The 17840-nt window shown below is 38.6% G+C and overlaps 1 protein-coding gene and 2 long non-coding RNA genes across 3 annotated transcripts in view; 2 read left to right on the top strand and 1 right to left on the bottom strand.

Moving 5' to 3' along the window:
* Nucleotides 1–13903, top strand: part of LOC306658398 — a 32066-nt gene extending 18163 nt beyond the window's left edge. The window contains exon 3 of the long non-coding RNA XR_013763041.1: nt 11658–13903. This is a non-coding gene — a long non-coding RNA (uncharacterized lncRNA). The remainder of the gene's footprint in view (nt 1–11657) is intronic.
* Nucleotides 11225–17840, bottom strand: part of LOC306658399 — a 63803-nt gene continuing 57187 nt past the window's right edge. Inside the window, exon 3 of the long non-coding RNA XR_013763043.1 lies at nt 11225–11766. This is a non-coding gene — a long non-coding RNA (uncharacterized lncRNA). The remainder of the gene's footprint in view (nt 11767–17840) is intronic.
* Nucleotides 15552–17672, top strand: LOC306657618 (acidic fibroblast growth factor intracellular-binding protein-like; the record flags this gene model as incomplete). The annotated part of the gene is made up of 2 exons (XM_079133753.1): nt 15552–15555; nt 17197–17672. The coding sequence occupies 2 exons, from the start codon at nt 15552–15554 to the stop codon at nt 17655–17657; spliced, it is 465 nt and encodes a 154-aa protein (XP_078989879.1). The 3' UTR covers nt 17658–17672.

Genomic DNA, 17840 nt, shown 5'->3' with positions numbered 1-17840 from the left:
TTGTACATGCTGTAGAGTCGCACCATTTATGCAATCATACATGTACATGGGGTAATAATGTCTGTCTCATTACACCATCTTTCCATCTCCTAACCTCTCCCATACCTGCCCCTCCCCCAGCCCTACCCAGAGTTTCTTCATTTTTCCCTTGCCCTCCCCCATTATGGATCAGCATCCACTTATCAGGGAAAACATTAGGCCTTTGGTTTTTTGGGATTGGCTTACTTCGCTTAGCATGATATTCTCCAACTCCATCTATTTACCTGCAAATGCCATAATTTTATTATTTAAGACTGAGTAATGTTCCATTATGTATATAGACCACAGTTTCTTTATCCATTCATCTGTTGAAGAGCATCTAGGTTGGTTCCACAGTTTAGCTATTGTGAATTGAGCTGCTATAAACATTGATGTGGCTGTGTCACTGTAGTATGCTGATTTTAAGTCCTTTGGGTATATACCAAGGAGTGGGATAGCTGGGTCAAATGGTGGTTCCATTGCAAGTTTTCTAAGGAATTTCCATACTCCCTTCCATAGTTGCACCAATTTGCAGTCCCATCAGCAGTGAGTCAATAAAGGGGATGGATTCAAACTAAAAATCTTCTTCTCAGCAAAGGAAACAATAATGTGAAGAGACTACAGAATGTATCTAGAACTATATAGAGCACTAATCTTCAGGATAGTGCTCTATCTCAGCAGTGAGATCTCTTTGACTGGAGCTTCTGTGTGTATTGGAAACTATACAGCTCTCAAAAAAAAAAAAAAAAAAAAAAACCACCAAAAGAACAAATAACCAATCAATAACTTGCCTAAGGAACTGAACAGACACATCACAGAAGATATATAATCAATCAAGAAATATATGAAAAAAATGTTCAACATCTCTAGCAATTAGAGAAATGCAAATCAAAACTACTCTAAGATTTCATCTCACTCCAGTCAAAATGACAATCAGCAAGAATACAAGCAACAATAGATGTTGGTGAGGCTGTGGGGGAAAAGGTAAACTCATTCACCACTGGTGGGATTGCAAATTGGTGCATGCACTCTGGAAAGCAGAATGGAGATTTCTCAAAAATTTTATTATAAAAAACTCTAAAAATTCTAGTAGATTGGGGGTGTAGCTCAGTGGTAGGGGGTGTAGCTCAGTGGTAGAGCATGTGCTTAGCATGGATGAGGCCCTGGGTTTAATCTTCAGCACCAAAAATAAAATACTAAAACAATTTAAAAACTTAAGTAATAAGTAAACGTGCAATACAAATAAAAAATGGCAAAATATTTGAATGGACATTTTCATGAAACAAAGGGAGAAATAAATGATATAAAGATGTATTCAACATCCTTAAATATTGGGAAATTCCAATTTGAAACAAAGTTACTTGGACTTAGATACTATACCATATTAGAATTTTACTTATAGAGAGAATCATTATTATCAATAAGCATTGAAATACTGAACATGAATATTGAATACTATTGTTTTAGTCAGCTTTTTCTCTGCTGTGACTAAAAGACCCGACCAGAATGACTGTGGAGAAGGAAAAGTTTATCTGGGGGCTCACAGTTTCAGAGGTCTCAGTCCATAAACAGCAGGCTCCATTCTTCAGGACTCAAGATGAGGCAGGACATCATGGAGGAAGAGTGTGGCAGAGGGAAGCAGTTCACATGATGATCAGAAAGCAGAGAGAAAGGTCTCCACTCACCAGATACAAATATACACCCCAAAGTTACACCCCCAATGCTCCACCTCCTGCAGCCACACCCCATCTGCCTCCAAGTACTGCTCAGTTAATCCCATCGGGGATCAATTCACTGATTAGTTCAAGGCTGTCACAAACCAATCCTTTCCCCTCTGAACCCTCTCATATTGTCGCACAGGTGAGCTTTTGGAAAACACCTCACATACAATCCATAACACTATTTTAAAATATCAATCAGTACAATAGGCTGAATAATGTCCCCTAAAATATATCCATGTCCTAATTCCTAGAACCTGTGAATGTTATGTTATATAACAAGAAAGAACTTTGCAATTGTGCTTACATAAGAATTTTGAGATGGGGAGATTAATCTGCATTATCAAGCTGGATGCTAAATGTCATCACATATCATCTTATAAAAGGAAGAGGAAGGGAGACCAGACACACTATCTGAGCTGACACTGTGAGGACAGAGGTGGAGACTGGAGTGATGTGGCCACAAGCCACGGAAGGCTAGTAGCAACTAGATTCTCAAAGAGTTGAGGCTCCCTAGATCCTCTGGCCCGGCTGCTACCCCCATCTCATTTCTGCGATGCTGATGTTTTGTCAGTTTTTTCACTGCTGTGACTAAATGATCTGACCAGCACAATTATAGAGGAGAAAGGGTTTATTTGAGTGCCCACGGTGTCAGAGGGTCCATAGAGCCCATTCCTCTGGGCTTGAGCTAAAGCAGAACATCATGATGGAGTGTGTGGCAGAGGGAAACAGCTGGCATCAACAGGAAGCAAAGAGAGTCTCCATGCTCCAGATACAAAATATATACCCCCAAACCACGCCCCAAGTCCAATCTCCTCCAGCCACACCCTACCACTTCAATTAATCCCATCAGGGATTAATTCACTAATTGGGTGAAGACTCTTACAACCCAGTCATTTCTCCTCTGGACCTTCCTGCCTTGTCTCACATGTGAGCTTTTAGGGGACACCTCACATCCAAACCATAACAGCTGTTTTCAAACTTCTGGCTTCTAGCACTATGAGGGAATAGATTTGTATTGTCTAAAATAACTAAAAGTGGTATATTTTTTACAGCAGTCACAAGAAACTTATGCATACATTACCATATACAAATGTTGGACAGGGATTGTGTCTTCTGACGGGAGGTGTTTTTTGGTTTGTTTGTTTCTGCCCATGCAGGCATGCACTAAAGGCAGGCTCCGTCCTTGCCTTGCTGGGCCTATAAGCGTGGTCTCTTTGGGGCAGAGCACCCCCAGAGACTGCAGGAGTTCTAGTTCTATCTGTCTTGCCTCCCCAGTGTGGAAAGGTATTCCTTCTTTTCCCACCACGGTGTTAGAATGTTACTGAGGGCCCCTGACACTTGCATGTAGACCTGGGCTTTCTGCTTACTCTAACCACATGGATATTAATTAATGTATTTATTTTTTGGCACTTGGAAATATCCTTTATTTTCTACGAGTTTGTTCACGTATCAGATTTTTTTATAAATGTTTTATGAGTTTTGTCTATTGTAAAGGAAGAGCATTCGTATCTGTCTGGATGTCTAAGTCACTCCAAGTTCCATTGTTCCCAGACATGCTTGTAGCATTGCATTTGTGACAGGGATCTCCGCATTTGTTTATGAGTCTATCTCCTTTCATAGACTTTCAGGAGTTGATACAATGACTTATCTTGCTTGGTATTTGTAATTCTAATGCAACAAATGTATTGAGGTGTAAATCAGTGAACAAGAGAGGGACATTAGCACATGATAGACTCATGAAAGTGAAATTTTGGTATTTTATATGTGTTTTGTAGCCACGTGAATGAAAGGATGTACTTGTTCATTTAATATAAAATCAAGTCAGATCAGGGAACCTACTTTGGAGGAACATGCAGCTAACACCTGACTGTGTTGCTTCTCAAGTATAACAGGTTAAAGCACTGCAAGGTGCTAACGGTAAATTCTCTAAGAACTCCATTGTTGCAAGTTCATTTTCAACTGAAGTTAGCCACACCTCCTTGGGCTGATCTTAAAATAATTCTTCACTCAAAAAGTCACAGTATCCTAGCACTGAACAATAACATAAGTGAGTCCCAGCCTAGAGCAACTGTTTGTTTTTATAGGAACAGAATCAACTCTTTTTTAATGAACAAAAAGCTCTCGATTGGTTTGAGGATATTATTCAGCTGTTTTCAGAATCTCTCAAAGCTTATCTTATGAAATTTGAGCAAAACCTGATCCTCCCCCCTTTTGAGCCTGGAAACTTTTTTCATGTTGCTGTTCACCAACTCAGGGCACAGATAGACAGACAGATGGGCCTTAATGACCAGCAATCTTCGGCTTCCTCCCACTTGCCTGCACTCCAGCAGTGAGATCTCTTTGACCAGAGCCTCTGTGTGTATTGGAAACTACACAACTCTCAAAGGCATAGTCCCTGCCTGGAGATCTTGAATTTGAAGGAGTTACAAACTAAGTAAACATAATCTGAAAATCTGAAATGCAAATTTCTCCAAAATCCAAAACTTTTTTCATGCTGACATGATGCCACAAGTGGAAAGTTCCACACTTAACCTCATGTGCTGGTTCATAGCCAAAATGCTGGCACGCTAAAAATATTGTATGAAACTACCTTTAGGTTATGTATATAAGATATATATGAAACGTAAATGAATTTTGTGTTTAGATTTGGGTCTCAGCCTTAAGATAGATCATTATGCTTATGCAAATATTTCAAAATCTGAAAATAATCTAAAACACTTCTTGTCCCAAGCATTTCAGATAAGGGAGACTCAACCTGTAACACCACCAGAGGCAGAGCAAGGCTGACAGATCCTTGCACTGTTTACTGAAGTGTGGCAGACATTTAATTACTTTCTCCAGGGTAAGAAGGATAAGGCAGAAAAGGGAAGACAGAAGAGCAGGTGTCTGAAACCCCCAGAGAATTTCCAGGGGGAGTCAACCCTGAATTGTCATCCCAGGTTAATACAAGGCTGTAACCTCCACACACTCAGGCCTCTCCAGATGACCATGAAATGGTTCTTCCCCACCCAGGAAGCCTGGCATGTCAGCTGGGCATCTGGCAAAAGAAGCCAACCCTATCACCAGCAGAGGACTTGGAAAAATACAAGAACCTTCGATTGACGTCCATGTAGATTACACACACCACCGATCTTGCCCTAAAATCTAGAGCCCGCTCATCAGCTAAGCCAGAAATGATACAGAAAAGCAGAGAAAGAGAATGGGTTCCTCTTTGGTTGATTTCAATACACAAAACAGATGATAATAAATATACAAGGAGAGATGAAATAGTCCTGCCTACCTAAGTGTGGAATGTTCTAGGCTTAAAGTCAAAGCAATTTCAGAGGTGTTGCTTTTCCTTCAGTTTCTAGATTTCTCCTGCATACTAAGGTGATTGATAAAGATAAAACCTCTCCTGGTTCCTTAGCATCCCAAAGGGAAGGGACTATTTCTGTCCACAAGAAAGCTACTCACTCGCCCTGGGACCAGTTAAGTTCAGTGGTTCATGATCATGTTTCTGTCAGCCATGGACTGAACGAAGAAAAGATCTATGTTGTATTCTCTTTTGTAGCCCTAGAGCCTGGTAGAGTATTGCTGTCTGAACATCCCCATCAAAACTTGTGTTGAAATTTAATCTCCACTGTGACATATTAAGAGGAAGGAAACGTAGATTAATCTGACTCTGGTGTTTGGAGGTCCGGTCAGTGGCAGGTGGTTAAGATTAGGTGAGGTCATGAGGCTAGGACACCCATGATTGCATTGGTGGCTTTATAAGAAGAGAGACCTAAGCTTGGAAACTTCCTGTGTCTTGCCATGTGATGCCCTGTTTTGCCTTAGAACTCTGCAGAGTTCCCATTCGCAAAAAAGCCCTCACCAGATGTGGCCCTGCACCTTGGACTTCCCAGCCTCCAGGACTTTCTAAATGACCCACTTTGTGGTATTCAGTTAAAGCAACAGAAAATAAGAGTTATCTACCAAGCGGTGTGTGCTTAGGGAATGCCTAAAACTCATTTGTTTGGGGTCAAGTCTGGAATTCAAACAGGGCTTCCACAGAAGGAAGCCTCCAAGTGCCACATCAGGCTCCTCCATGGAGTACTTCACCCTGAAGCAGTGGGAGAGATGCCTTCTTCACCCTGTCACTGGGAAATCCCACTGAAGGAACCAGGGCTCCAGCTCAATGGGAACATTTATTCACTTGATGCATGAGAATCAAGCACCGTGCTGAGTTAGGGGAGGTGATGGGCTGGAGCAGGTGGGCTGCTCAGGTAGCCCTGGGCATCCCTTTGCTCTGTGCATGTCAGGGCTGGGCTTAGACTAAAAGGCATATTTGTACATGAACCACTGCCCTCCCTTAGGGTGCACAGCACAGCCATTTGCCAAGAAGAACTCTCTCAGTAGAAGCAGGGAGGCACAATGCCCTTCTCCTGGGACTGAGTTAGCAACAGGACTCTCCCTGACCCATCATCCCCACTTCCAGATGCTCTGCAAGACTCTGTGGCTGCTTGACTAATTCACAGAGGACTATTAACCAGAAGTGGCACCATCCAGAAGCAAAAGAAAAAAAAAAAATCAACTGCACTGAACTCATTAAAACAGACACAAATGTAAAAGCCAGTGAGACCCCATGTGAGGCAGGCTTTACATACAATTAGACTAAACGCAAGAGATCAGGTTCTAATTCAGGCCCTGATGGTTGGATGTAATAATATAACAAGTCACGAAAACTTCATTGAGCCTCAGTTTACTCATCTGTAAAATTGGAATGAGGAGAGGAGCATGGGGGTGTTAACAATTATTGCCTCTAGAGTTGACAGATACAATACAGGAGGCCCAGTTACACTTGAATTTCAGACACATTTGAATGATTTGTAAATATGTCTTGTGCAATATTTATTCCATGCGGTATTTTTTACTTGCTAAAGCTGGCAATGCTTGAGCTGCCAACGTTTACTTGTCACAAGACGAACAATACAGGACTGATCTTTGTGAGCAGTTGTATAGACCATTGCATAGGATATGGAGCAAGTCTCCCCTCGTTTGCCAAGTGCTGGAAGCAGGGACTATGTCTTAATTGTAACTCTGAAGTTCCCATATATGGTAGATGAAGAGTAGGTTGAATTAAGTGCAGTGATTAAATGATATTTAGTGTCATTTTTAGTAGATCAGTTAATGAAAAGGAGGCTAAATAAGAGACGGCAAAAATTCCAGCAGCAACTGCAGCCTGAACAAGTTGCTCCGGGCTGCTCTCTGCTGACAGCAGAAGCAAATGGCCAAGCCTATAACACCACCCAGCCCGGCTGAAAAGCAATCCATGCAATAAGCAGCAAAACCGAGTGTGAGCTGTCAGAACAGATGTGAGAGGGAAACTCCTCATAGGGAGTTAGTGACGAAGTGAAGATGTTCAATTACTGATGGGACGTTTTTGCCAGATTGTGAACGTTAATTACATGTATTTGAAAATTGGGAGAAAATATTAAGAAAGTTAAATTCATAACATCACAACCCAGAAATAACCAGCATTTAGTTATGAAGTCTTAGCACTTTTGATAAAAATACATATTTTGGTAAATATATTAAAAATAATATTAGAATCCATGTATAATTTGCATCTAACTTTCTCAAATCAACATTTTATTTTGAGCATTATCCATGTTTTTACCCACATCTTGTGTTTGCCTATTATCAACTTTTGTATGGGCCCATAATTTATTAAACCAACTCCTAAATATCAGTAATTTTGGTCATGTTTAGTTCCCCACCATTACAACTAAAATTGTTATAACTAGTTGCACAAACCTGTACAGGCACCTATGATTATTTCTTCAGGGAACTGCAATAGAATTAATAGATGAAAGAATATGCACATGGACACATAACTTTAAAGGTAGTAACGTTTATTAGCACTTACTATATGCCCTGCTCTGCATTAATTTCTTAAAATATGCTAAATCATTTCACCTTTTTAGTACTAAAGATCACTATTGTTGTTTTCCCCATGTGAAGAAGAAATGACGGCACAGAAAACACAATAAAGTTTCACAACTAGAGATGGAAGAGGAAGGATTTGTCACAGTCCAGGGGGGTTCCAGGCAAGCTGTGCTGTAGCTTTACCAAGTTTGTCTTCTGTTGATTATGAAAGCTCTTTGCATACACAGAAATATGGAGAAGTACTGAATTTCTTTCTTTGGTATTTTGATAATGTGTGGATTGTTACATTTGTATTTTTGATAACTATGGAGGTTGAATTTTTTTCAAATTAATAGTGAACTGGCAATTTTTCTATAACAGTGATTGTCTTTTACTCTTATATGTGGATGTATGTATGTGTGTATAATATAGAAATACATATATGTATGTATACACACATAATATACTTGCTATTTTGAGGATATTAATCCTTTTTCTATCATAAATATTCTATTATTGCCAATGCATCATTACCCTTTAATTCTAGTCATTTTGATGTCTTTAATATCTGTATCCCAAAACTGAGTTTTTACTTTAAAGAATTTTACTTAAAAATTTCTTTTGAGCTGGACAGGGCCATGTAATCCCAACATCTTGGGAGGCTGAGGCAGGAGGATCACAAATTCAAGGCCAGCCTCAACAACTTAGCGGGACCCTGTCTCTAAATAAAAAATAAAAAGGGCTGGGGATATGACTCAGTGGTTAAGCACCCCTGGGTTCAATCCCTCATACCAAAAAGAAAGAAAATGTCTTTTGACTCTAACAATACATTTTCTTTTAGCTCTGCTATTATTTTATTTATCTTTTCATTTAAATGTTTGATCCATTTGGAATTTATTAGTGTTATTTTGTGATTAGTGATATAATTGACTTTAAAACAACCAATGCTCCCAGGAACATTTTCTAAGGAGCGCAACATTTCTCCAGTTACTTGGAGGTTGACTTCTGTCACATTGCCTCCTCTTCTGCTCCATTGCTCCTCTGTCTGTCTTAGGTCACTGCGGCATTGCTGTGGAACTTGCCATTTTATGGACATTTCAGTAGTATCTCTGTGGCACTCTTCCTTTGAAATGAGATTATCTATCCTCATTCCTTTATGCTTTTGGATAATCTTCAGAAACACTTTCTCAAGTATGAAATGATATCAGCCAGAAAGTAATTGAAAATGCTTTAAACCATTTTTTTGGGAAACCAGTATATTTATAAAATAATACCTTTCAGGAAAACAATGTTTTTCATTTTGGTGTTTTTCTTAATGTATTGTGAAAACATTTTGTGATATGTTTTTTGACACAGACCCTAAATGTTCTTTTAATTTTATTCCTAATTCTTCTGCATATTTTACACATTTGAATAAAAGTCTTTTTTAAAAAACAGTGCTACTTGATTTAATTAAATATCCAAGAGTTATGGAACCTTCTATTAGAGGGGTGGGTGGTGCTTGTTTATTTTGCATTTAGCCAACTATCTGTATGACTTACTAGGTCTATTGATTTTTCTAAGAAAAAAAATCCTTCCTCACATGAAAAATGGAGTCTGTCCTTTTGCCATTTGCTAACCCTCCTTAATCAGCTGTTTGTTCTATTTCACTGGCTAAAATTCCAAACAATGCTGTAGATTTGTGCTGATGGCAGGTGTGCACTTGACTCCAATGAAAATTCCTCTGGTTATTACACCATTGCATATCATCTTCCCTGGTTTAAAATAAACCCTTTTTTCTCATGTCAAGAACTACTTTTTTTTTCAATTAGCTAACGTTGGTATTTGATTTTATCAAATACATTTTTATTATGATGTTTATATGATCTTTTCTCTGGCCCATTTAGGTAGTATATTTTAATAGTAGATTTCTAAATATTAATGCATACTTTTGTTCTTTAAGGAAAAAAAATGCTACTTGGCCATGGGACATGATCTTTTCACATAGTATCAGAGTCAACATCCTAATATTTTCTTTCCGATTGTACAAGCAGGGAAAATAGCTTGTATTTTTCTTCACTTCTGCTAATGTTGAGTTTCAGAATCAGGGTTATGATAGCTTCATAAAACCAGTTAGGAAGCTTTGGATCTTCTTCCATGCTCCAGTTTATAGAGCAAAAGAATTATCTGTTCCTCAAACTTGGAAAAAAATTTGTTCATAAAAACATTTGCACCACAACCATTTTTGGAGGTAAGCCTTGACAACACTTTCGATTTCTTCTCTAGTTATTTTTTTCTATTCAGTTTTTTTTCTTCATCCTTAGTCAATTTTGATCTTTTATATTTTCCTAGAAAATAATCTATTTCATTGAGTTTTCAAATTTATTAACATAGAATTCTCTTCCAATACTTTTGAATACTTTCTTATGCATAGCATCACAGTGACATTTCTCTTTTATTTTTAGTTAGATTTTGTAGAGCTGGTCTATATTATTAGTTCAGATATGATACTAGTAAGTTCCATACAACAGATTTTAAAAATGAATTTTAATGTTTTCCTCTTTCCTCATGAATTTCTACTTCATTCTTATTTTCTCTTTTCTGCTTTCCTAAGGCTAACTTTGCTACACTTTCACATATCTTAGCTGACTACCTAATTATTTTGTGTTCCTCCTTTCTTGTTAGTTATGGAAACTTAAAACCTGGACAATTGCTAAGTATCATTGTGGCAATGTTTTAGTTTTTCATAAGCAATTTTCTCATCAACATATTCAAAGTAATTCTGAATTATAGTTTTGCTCCTCATAGGTACAAAATATATTTACATAAGATTTTGTTTTAATTTTATGAGATTAGGTTTGTTTTATTTTAACTGGCATTGATAATTTATATATTTTCATGAAAGTATGCTTAAATATTGCATTATAAAATTTCCACTTTGTAGAATATACTTAGATTTATTTTGTAAACAAATATGTGATTGGTTTATATTAAAGTGTTGGGGCATTTTATAATAAAATGAATTTCATTTTTAGGGCTCAAGTTTGGTATATGTCTGTTATATTATTCTCAATCGCTTTCTTACTGAAATTCTTCATAATCCAGTGTATTTGGATTCCTGCATGGATTAAAGGCTGAAAGATATATTTACGTACATTAAATGAACAGTTTCTATTCTTTTTTCCTGTGTGTTTAACTGATGTCCTTACATACTTTGAAATGGCATTATTCAGTTATGTCAATGAATTATATTTTCATGGTGGAGTGTGTCTTTTCAAGCATAATGTGACTTTGTTTTTTCCATATAAACTTTTGTGCCTTACATTTCACTTCAATATATGCATTTGCATTCACCTTTCTTTGAATATTTATGTGTAAGACTTTAGCTATCAATTTTACTTATAACTTTTCTGAGTAATTTCAGTTACGATATGTTTTCTTTAAAGAAAAAATACTACTACTTGCTTTTTATCCAGATCCTCCTGGACATAGGATGAGAGTATGTCTCAATTAAAACCATCCTAAATTGAAAATACCTGAAGTCAAAAATGAATTTAATCCGCCATATCCGTCGAACATCAGAGTTTAGTAACCAGTGCGCTTCAGCGGGTTGGTTCCTCCACCATGGCTTTGCTGTCTAGGGGTTGCCCCTGACTACTGCTGCTTGGCCATCAGGACCAGACCACAGAATGCCAGCCCAGAAAAAGATCAAAGTTCAGACTTCACAGTATGGTTTCTATTGAACTCATATTCCTTAATATGTCAAGAACTCTCCATCGTTATTTCCAAGATTATCTGGGATAACACTCTTAATCAGTGTAGTGTTTGGCAAGTGGAAAGTATCCCAAAAGTACCAGCTAATGGTATGAAATGGTAGGCATTGAATTTTTAAAAATGAAATTTTAATATAAGAATTGTAACTAAAGACTGTTTTTATGGTCACGTTTTGCTTTAGGCATTGTCTTCATATCTCATTTTATATTTTCTATTTTTCACATGCTCTTTCTCACTCCTTTTTCTTGCTTGTTCACTTTTCTTTCTCATTTATTCCAGGAACCATGCTGAATGCTTTGGATGCTACCATGGGCAGAAGACTTGGTCAGACCTCGGGGGCTGATGTTCTAGCAGGAAATGCAGACACAAGCCAAATCATCACTCAAACCTGTGAAATTACAACCACAGTTTAAGTGCTTTGATGTATGTTATGAGAATCAAATCACCACTACTGCCCTAGTTTCACATAAACATTTGCAAAGAACTTTTCACACATAGTGTCCTATGAGAACAATTAGAGTTAGATAAAAGGTGTCCCTTGATGGTACATTATTATAGAATGAATGGTTAATTCCTTCCACACAAACATTTCTTGTACAAATGTCACAGATAAATTACACTGAAATCTCTCATACTGAGAATACAGAAAACTTCTGCCAAGGAATGAGGCTCAACATATTCCTAAGAAATGAAAAGTTTTGTTGCTTTCTTAGGTAAAATATCCAAGAACCCAGGCTATAACTTTACCACTTGAGAGGGAAATACACTATTGAGTCATTAGATATTCAATAAATATGTCTTATATGTTGTCTGTGGTAGTGCCTCATTGAAGGCCTGACCTGGGAGTTCCAAAACTCTCAAAGCACATCTGAAACCACAGATAGTACTAAACTCTCTATGTAGCAGTTTTCAATCTACACACACACCTATCATAAAGTATAATTATCAGTTGATCTGATAACCAAGGGGACTCTTAAGTGACTAATGGGCAGGTAGTGTATATAACATGAATACAGGGAACAAAGGGGGTGATTCCCATTCTGGGCAGGGCAGAGTGGGATGGTTCAAGATTTCATCACCCTACTCAGATAACACATGAAACCAGTTATTTCTGAGATTTTCAATTTAATATTTTTGGACTGTTTGACCTTGTGCAAAAAGCAAAGTGAAATAGCATATATGGAGAGACTACTATAATACTGTATTTGCTAAAAACTGTGCTAAGCAGCATGATTACATTGAAAATAAGGCATGATTCTTGCCTCAAGGATCAAGACAAAAGTTTGAGAATTGCCACAGGGATGCCCCTGGACAAACAAGGACTCAGAAGTCTGACACTAGGTTAGGGCAATGACAGCTGTCTGATAGCTGTGCAGAAAAATACCATATACCAGCAGAACTGTCCAAAGATGGAATAAATTTTCTTATGAGGGAATATGTCCTTCTTCCACCACTTCTAAGAACTGCAAAACTTTTTAAAGTATTTATAATAAGAATTTTCAAAGATTCAAAAAAGTCATGAAAATAATAATTATCCATTTACCCAATCCTCAACTTCATTACATACCATTTTTTCAAATCTGCTTTAGATCTCTTTGATTAAGAAGCAAAACTTTAAAGACAGTTGAAATGTGATTTGTCAACCTATTGTCTCATTCCCTGAGAGTCTGTGCTGCCCTAGAGGTGATGTCATTCCTTTCCAACCATATATATTTTTACATATTTACTACAGACAGACTTTTTTTTTTCTAAAACTTTTACCGTAAGTCATTTTCTTGCCCCAAATCCATCAGAGGTTCCCTAAGGCCTATGTCAGCAGTTCCCAAATTAAGTTTATCTACAGAATCCTCTTGGGAATTTCAAAATTACATGAAGAGTTCCTTGGTTTCTCCTTGAGAAATTTTGGTTAGTTTTCCAGGGTTCTGAGCGTGGGAGGCATTGAGACCTGAGGTTGCCCTGTGCTGTGGGCTGTTTAGTAGCATCCCTGCCTCCTACCCTCTGGGCTTCAGTGGCAGCTCTCCCACCCAGTCATAACAACTGAAAACACTGCCAGACATTGCTCTATTAACCATGTTTTTTAAAATTTTCCAATGCTTGGACAGCTGAGGCCTTGTTCCCTGTGAAAGGACTGCCCCCTCCCAGAGCTAAGCAATTCCTAGAGATAGTAAGCAACTCACAGGTTACTAGGATTTTCAGATACAAATTAGCCAATCTGGAGACCTCATGCAAACCACCTAGCTTTATTGGGATTTGTTGCTCCAGGCCATTATCCACTGTTTTAATCACCTCTGGGCCAGGTCCCAGATATCTAGGGACAGCCCTTTGCCCCAGAGCCTGCTGAAATTATTTAAACTTCCCAATCCTAAATTTAGGTTTACTCTGTCTCACCCATTCCTTCCTGCAGAAACCTCAATAAAGGCTCCTGATCACAGACCCTCTTTTTCTACCTCTTGAGCCACTTTCATACTTTCTCTGTGCTCCTGTGTGGCATGATGGTGGGGCCCCTCCTCTTGGAAACTATTATAATGACTTTTTTTTTTTTTTTTTTTCAGTGCTGGGGTTGGAACCCAGGCAAGCACTCTTACCACTGAACTACATCCTTGCCCTCAACAACTGTTTCTTGAAATTGCATTTGTCTTTTGATATTTTCATCTTGCAATATCTTGAATATCTTATATTATATTTTAAAGCAATTGCCAGGTGTCTTCTCAGGAAAAATTAACCCACATTGAGAATGACTGGATTAACTCATTTGTATTTCTAAAAAAAAAAAAAAATCTAGGTAATGTGAAATTGATGAGTTTAGAGAGCTCTAACCTTTAGACTCTGGGCACAAAGGTTGGAGCCTGGCATTCAAGGCCTCTTTCAGCCTCCCCCAGCAAGCAAGATACCTTCTCCTCACCTGCCTGACACTGCCCTGTCTGTGAGCCCTCCTTCTGCAACCTGATCCATGAGGCCAGGCAGATTCTGCCCACTTCCAAACCTTTGCCTTAAATACAGACTCAAGCTTTCCAAAGACCTCTGAGACTTCTAATCACATATGTATTTTTAAAATAATTAATATTTGTTTATAGAAGGAATTAACTCACCACCTCTTAATTATAACATCTGAAACTGCTCAAATGCTACTTTCATGCTTAACTCTTCACAAACCCTCCTACAAATTCGAGGCCATCCTTACAAATTTATTCTCTCATAATAGAGGTCAAGGGTCTTCTTGCAGTTTAATTTTATCTGTTGCTATGGTTATCTGAATCCTGTCTCTCTCCCAGACTAGACTGCAGATTTCACAAGGTCAAATCTATTTTTGTCCATATCCACATTACTACACAGTATCTAGCAATAAACATTTCCCAAATGAATGAATGATTTGATTAATTCATTAACCAATTAATTAATTACTATTTTATCTTGTCTTTTCAACTTAGTTTCAAACTCCTCAGATGATTTCCTTTCCAAGTTTCCTTCCAACCCTATGAAATGGTTCATTTAAACATTACATATTGAAGCAATGAATGATAGCTATTGTCTGAATTATATTAGCGTTATCAGTTGTACTTTACAGAAACTGGGCTACATACAGGTGCCAAGTACTCATTTATGTTATTTTTAAAAATGGGCAGACTCCCTTTGAACAAAAAACAATTGCATTTGGAAAGAAATATGATGTTATTTATGGCCATTATGTCATTGCTTATTCAGAAAGGAAAGATTTAATGAAAACTCAGCATTGGTGCCTAAAACCAAAATACTATTCTCGCATTAAATGGATGTCATTGTTGTCAAGATAATTCCAAAAATTAAGTAGAATCAGCAGAAAGTGTTTTCTGGCATTTTAAATTTCTATTTCATATACTGAGATACCCTGCAACCTAAGGAAAATAAAACAACATGTGATTTACCAAATTGGTATTCTTTCATCTCAGCATGTTCATTTCTTACTTTCAGAGAAAAAATAAGGGGTTGGGGCTGTAGCTCTGCAGTAGAAATTACCTAGCATATAGGAGACCCTGGGTTCCATCCCTAGCACTGGGTGGGCAGGGCCAGGGGAAAAAAGAAACTCACTCTCTCAAACACTAAGATATTTTTTCCCCTTGCTGAGTGATAATTTGTTTGCTTGTAAAATGCTGACTTCACATCATTCAGTAAGAATTCCCATCCTCAGCCCCAGCCATGGGTAAGGAGTGCCTCTAGGCTTCACAGACTCACACCCCTGGGAGGGGTTGGGGGGCTTCTGAGGGTTGAAGAGCAAGAGTGGGCCTCACACTCATTCCCAAATGCCTTCATTCTTTGCTTTCTGCCTCTGTCATTTCAATGCAATAAAGATCTTATTGTTTCCTGAGTTTTAGATTTAATTTATACCTAAAGGGCACGGAACACCTAAATAAAATGCTGAATAATGAAAGTAGCCTGTAAGCCTCCTTGACAGCTCCTGAGTGTCAAGGGGATTGTTTGACCACCGTCTGAATCATAACTGCTAGTATAAGAGATCCACCCACCGCAAAAAAAAAAAAAAAAAAAAAAAAGAACTCCGTTCTTAATCTTAACATACAAACCTTGGAATTTCCTTGAGAAAACAAATCTTCACTTCAGAATTTATATTCCAAGTCTTGAAAATCACAAAATCACAGGGCTGAGGCTGTAGTTCACTAGTAGAGCACTTGTCTAGCACTTGACTAGCTTACAAAAGGTCCCAGGTTCAGGTTCAACCTCCAGCACCATTAAAAAGAAAGAAGAAAGGAAGAAGAAAGAAAGAAAGAAAGAAAGAAAGAAAGAAAGAAAGAAAGAAAGAAAGAAAGAAAGAAAGAAAGAAAGAAAGAAAGAAAGAAAGAAAGAAAGAAAGAGAAAAGGAAGGAAGGAAGGAAGGAAGGAAGGAAGGAAGGAAGGAAGGAAGGAAGGAAGGAAGGAAGGAAGGAAGGAAAAAAAAAAGAGCACACTTGCTATTGTTCAAAGCAAGGAAAGATAGTTGCAGAGGTGATTGCTGTTCAAAAACCAAGATAAGAAATTTATGACTTCTACTCCACTTGCACACAAGAGCAATTCACTTAACAGCAAGGATCATCACTAGTCCACTCCAGAGGTCTTGCTCGCTCTTTCTTCTTTGACTCCTTGTCCACTCCTGCCTCCACCCCACCTCTATCCTACATCACTTACTGGTCTTATCCTGGCATCTCCTCATTTCCTTACCTGGTGTCTCCATCTCTGTCCCTCCCTCTTCCACCTGTTCCTTTCCTCTCTCCTCTTTTCTAAGTCCTTTCCCTCCTTTGAACTTAAAAGTGTCTGCATCCCTGTTTAAGATTGCAATGTGCTTAGATTCCTATAAAACTAGGTACACTAAAAATGTATTCACAGAAGTATCTTGGAGCCAAAGTGAAAGACTCCAAGAACTTTTCTTCTGTCTTGATGTTCAGTTCTTCATGATTAACAATGGCTGCTTAAAACATCTTCAAGTGAATGCACCCCATCTCATTTTAACTTAGTAGCCAATAGATGTTTTGAAGTCTTCTGATAATAGGACTTCCTTCATCAAAGATGCAAGTACCCTATCAATCCACTGGTCTCCAGCGAAGCCCTTTTGTTCTTGTTGCAATAGGAATTGGGTTCACTAGAGAATGCATGAGGTTAATGGAACTCTCAACTAGTACAGCAGAAATGAAACCCAAGCACCAAGTTAAGAGTCATTGAGTTAAATGGAGAAAGAGGGAGTAGAAAAGGCAAGAAGCACAGGTTCAAACCCAAGCCCACCCAGAGGACAGAAAGCAAACCACAGCACTCACAGAGGCCCTTCCTCCCAGGGCTCTTAGATGCCCCCCACCAGGGGCACACCTGCTACTGCACCAACTCATCTTCCAGATTCCGCCCTCCTGGCAGGCGTTGCACATTGAGAGATACTATGCCTTTGATGAGGCCTTTGTTCGGGAGGTCCTGGGCAAGAAGCTATCCAAAGGCACCAAGAAAGACCTGGATGACGTCAGCACCAAAACAGGCATCACCCTCAAGAGCTGTCGGAGACAGTTTGACAACTTTAAGCGAGTTTTCAAAGTGGTGGAGGAAATGCGGGGCTCCCTGGTGGATAACATCCAGCAACACTTCCTCCTCTCCCACCGGTTGGCCAGGGACTATGCAGCCATCGTCTTCTTTGCCAACAACTGCTTTGAGACAGGGAAGAAAAAACTACAGTATCTGAGCTTTGGTGACTTTGCTTTCTGTGCTGAGCTCATGATCCAGAACTGGACCCTTGGAGTAGTTGAGCAAGAGCCCATTGCTTCTACGACCTGAGGCCTGTCACTCCATCTCGGAGACCTCAATTTCTCTTCTGTTCCATGGGGTGCAATGAGGTGGTAGGCGAGGAATGCTCAGGATCTTATGGGATGGGTTTATTACCTACTCCAACTCCCTTCATGGGCCTCACACCGACTCACAGGTGGATGACATGGATGTGGACTTAGATAAGGAGTTTCT

The sequence above is a fragment of the Sciurus vulgaris genome (genome assembly GCF_902686455.1).
Source record: "Sciurus vulgaris genome assembly, chromosome: 3".
Classification (NCBI taxonomy): domain Eukaryota; kingdom Metazoa; phylum Chordata; class Mammalia; order Rodentia; family Sciuridae; genus Sciurus; species Sciurus vulgaris.
The sequence above is the reverse complement of the archived record's forward strand: the minus strand, read 5'-3'. Positions and strand labels throughout refer to the sequence as shown.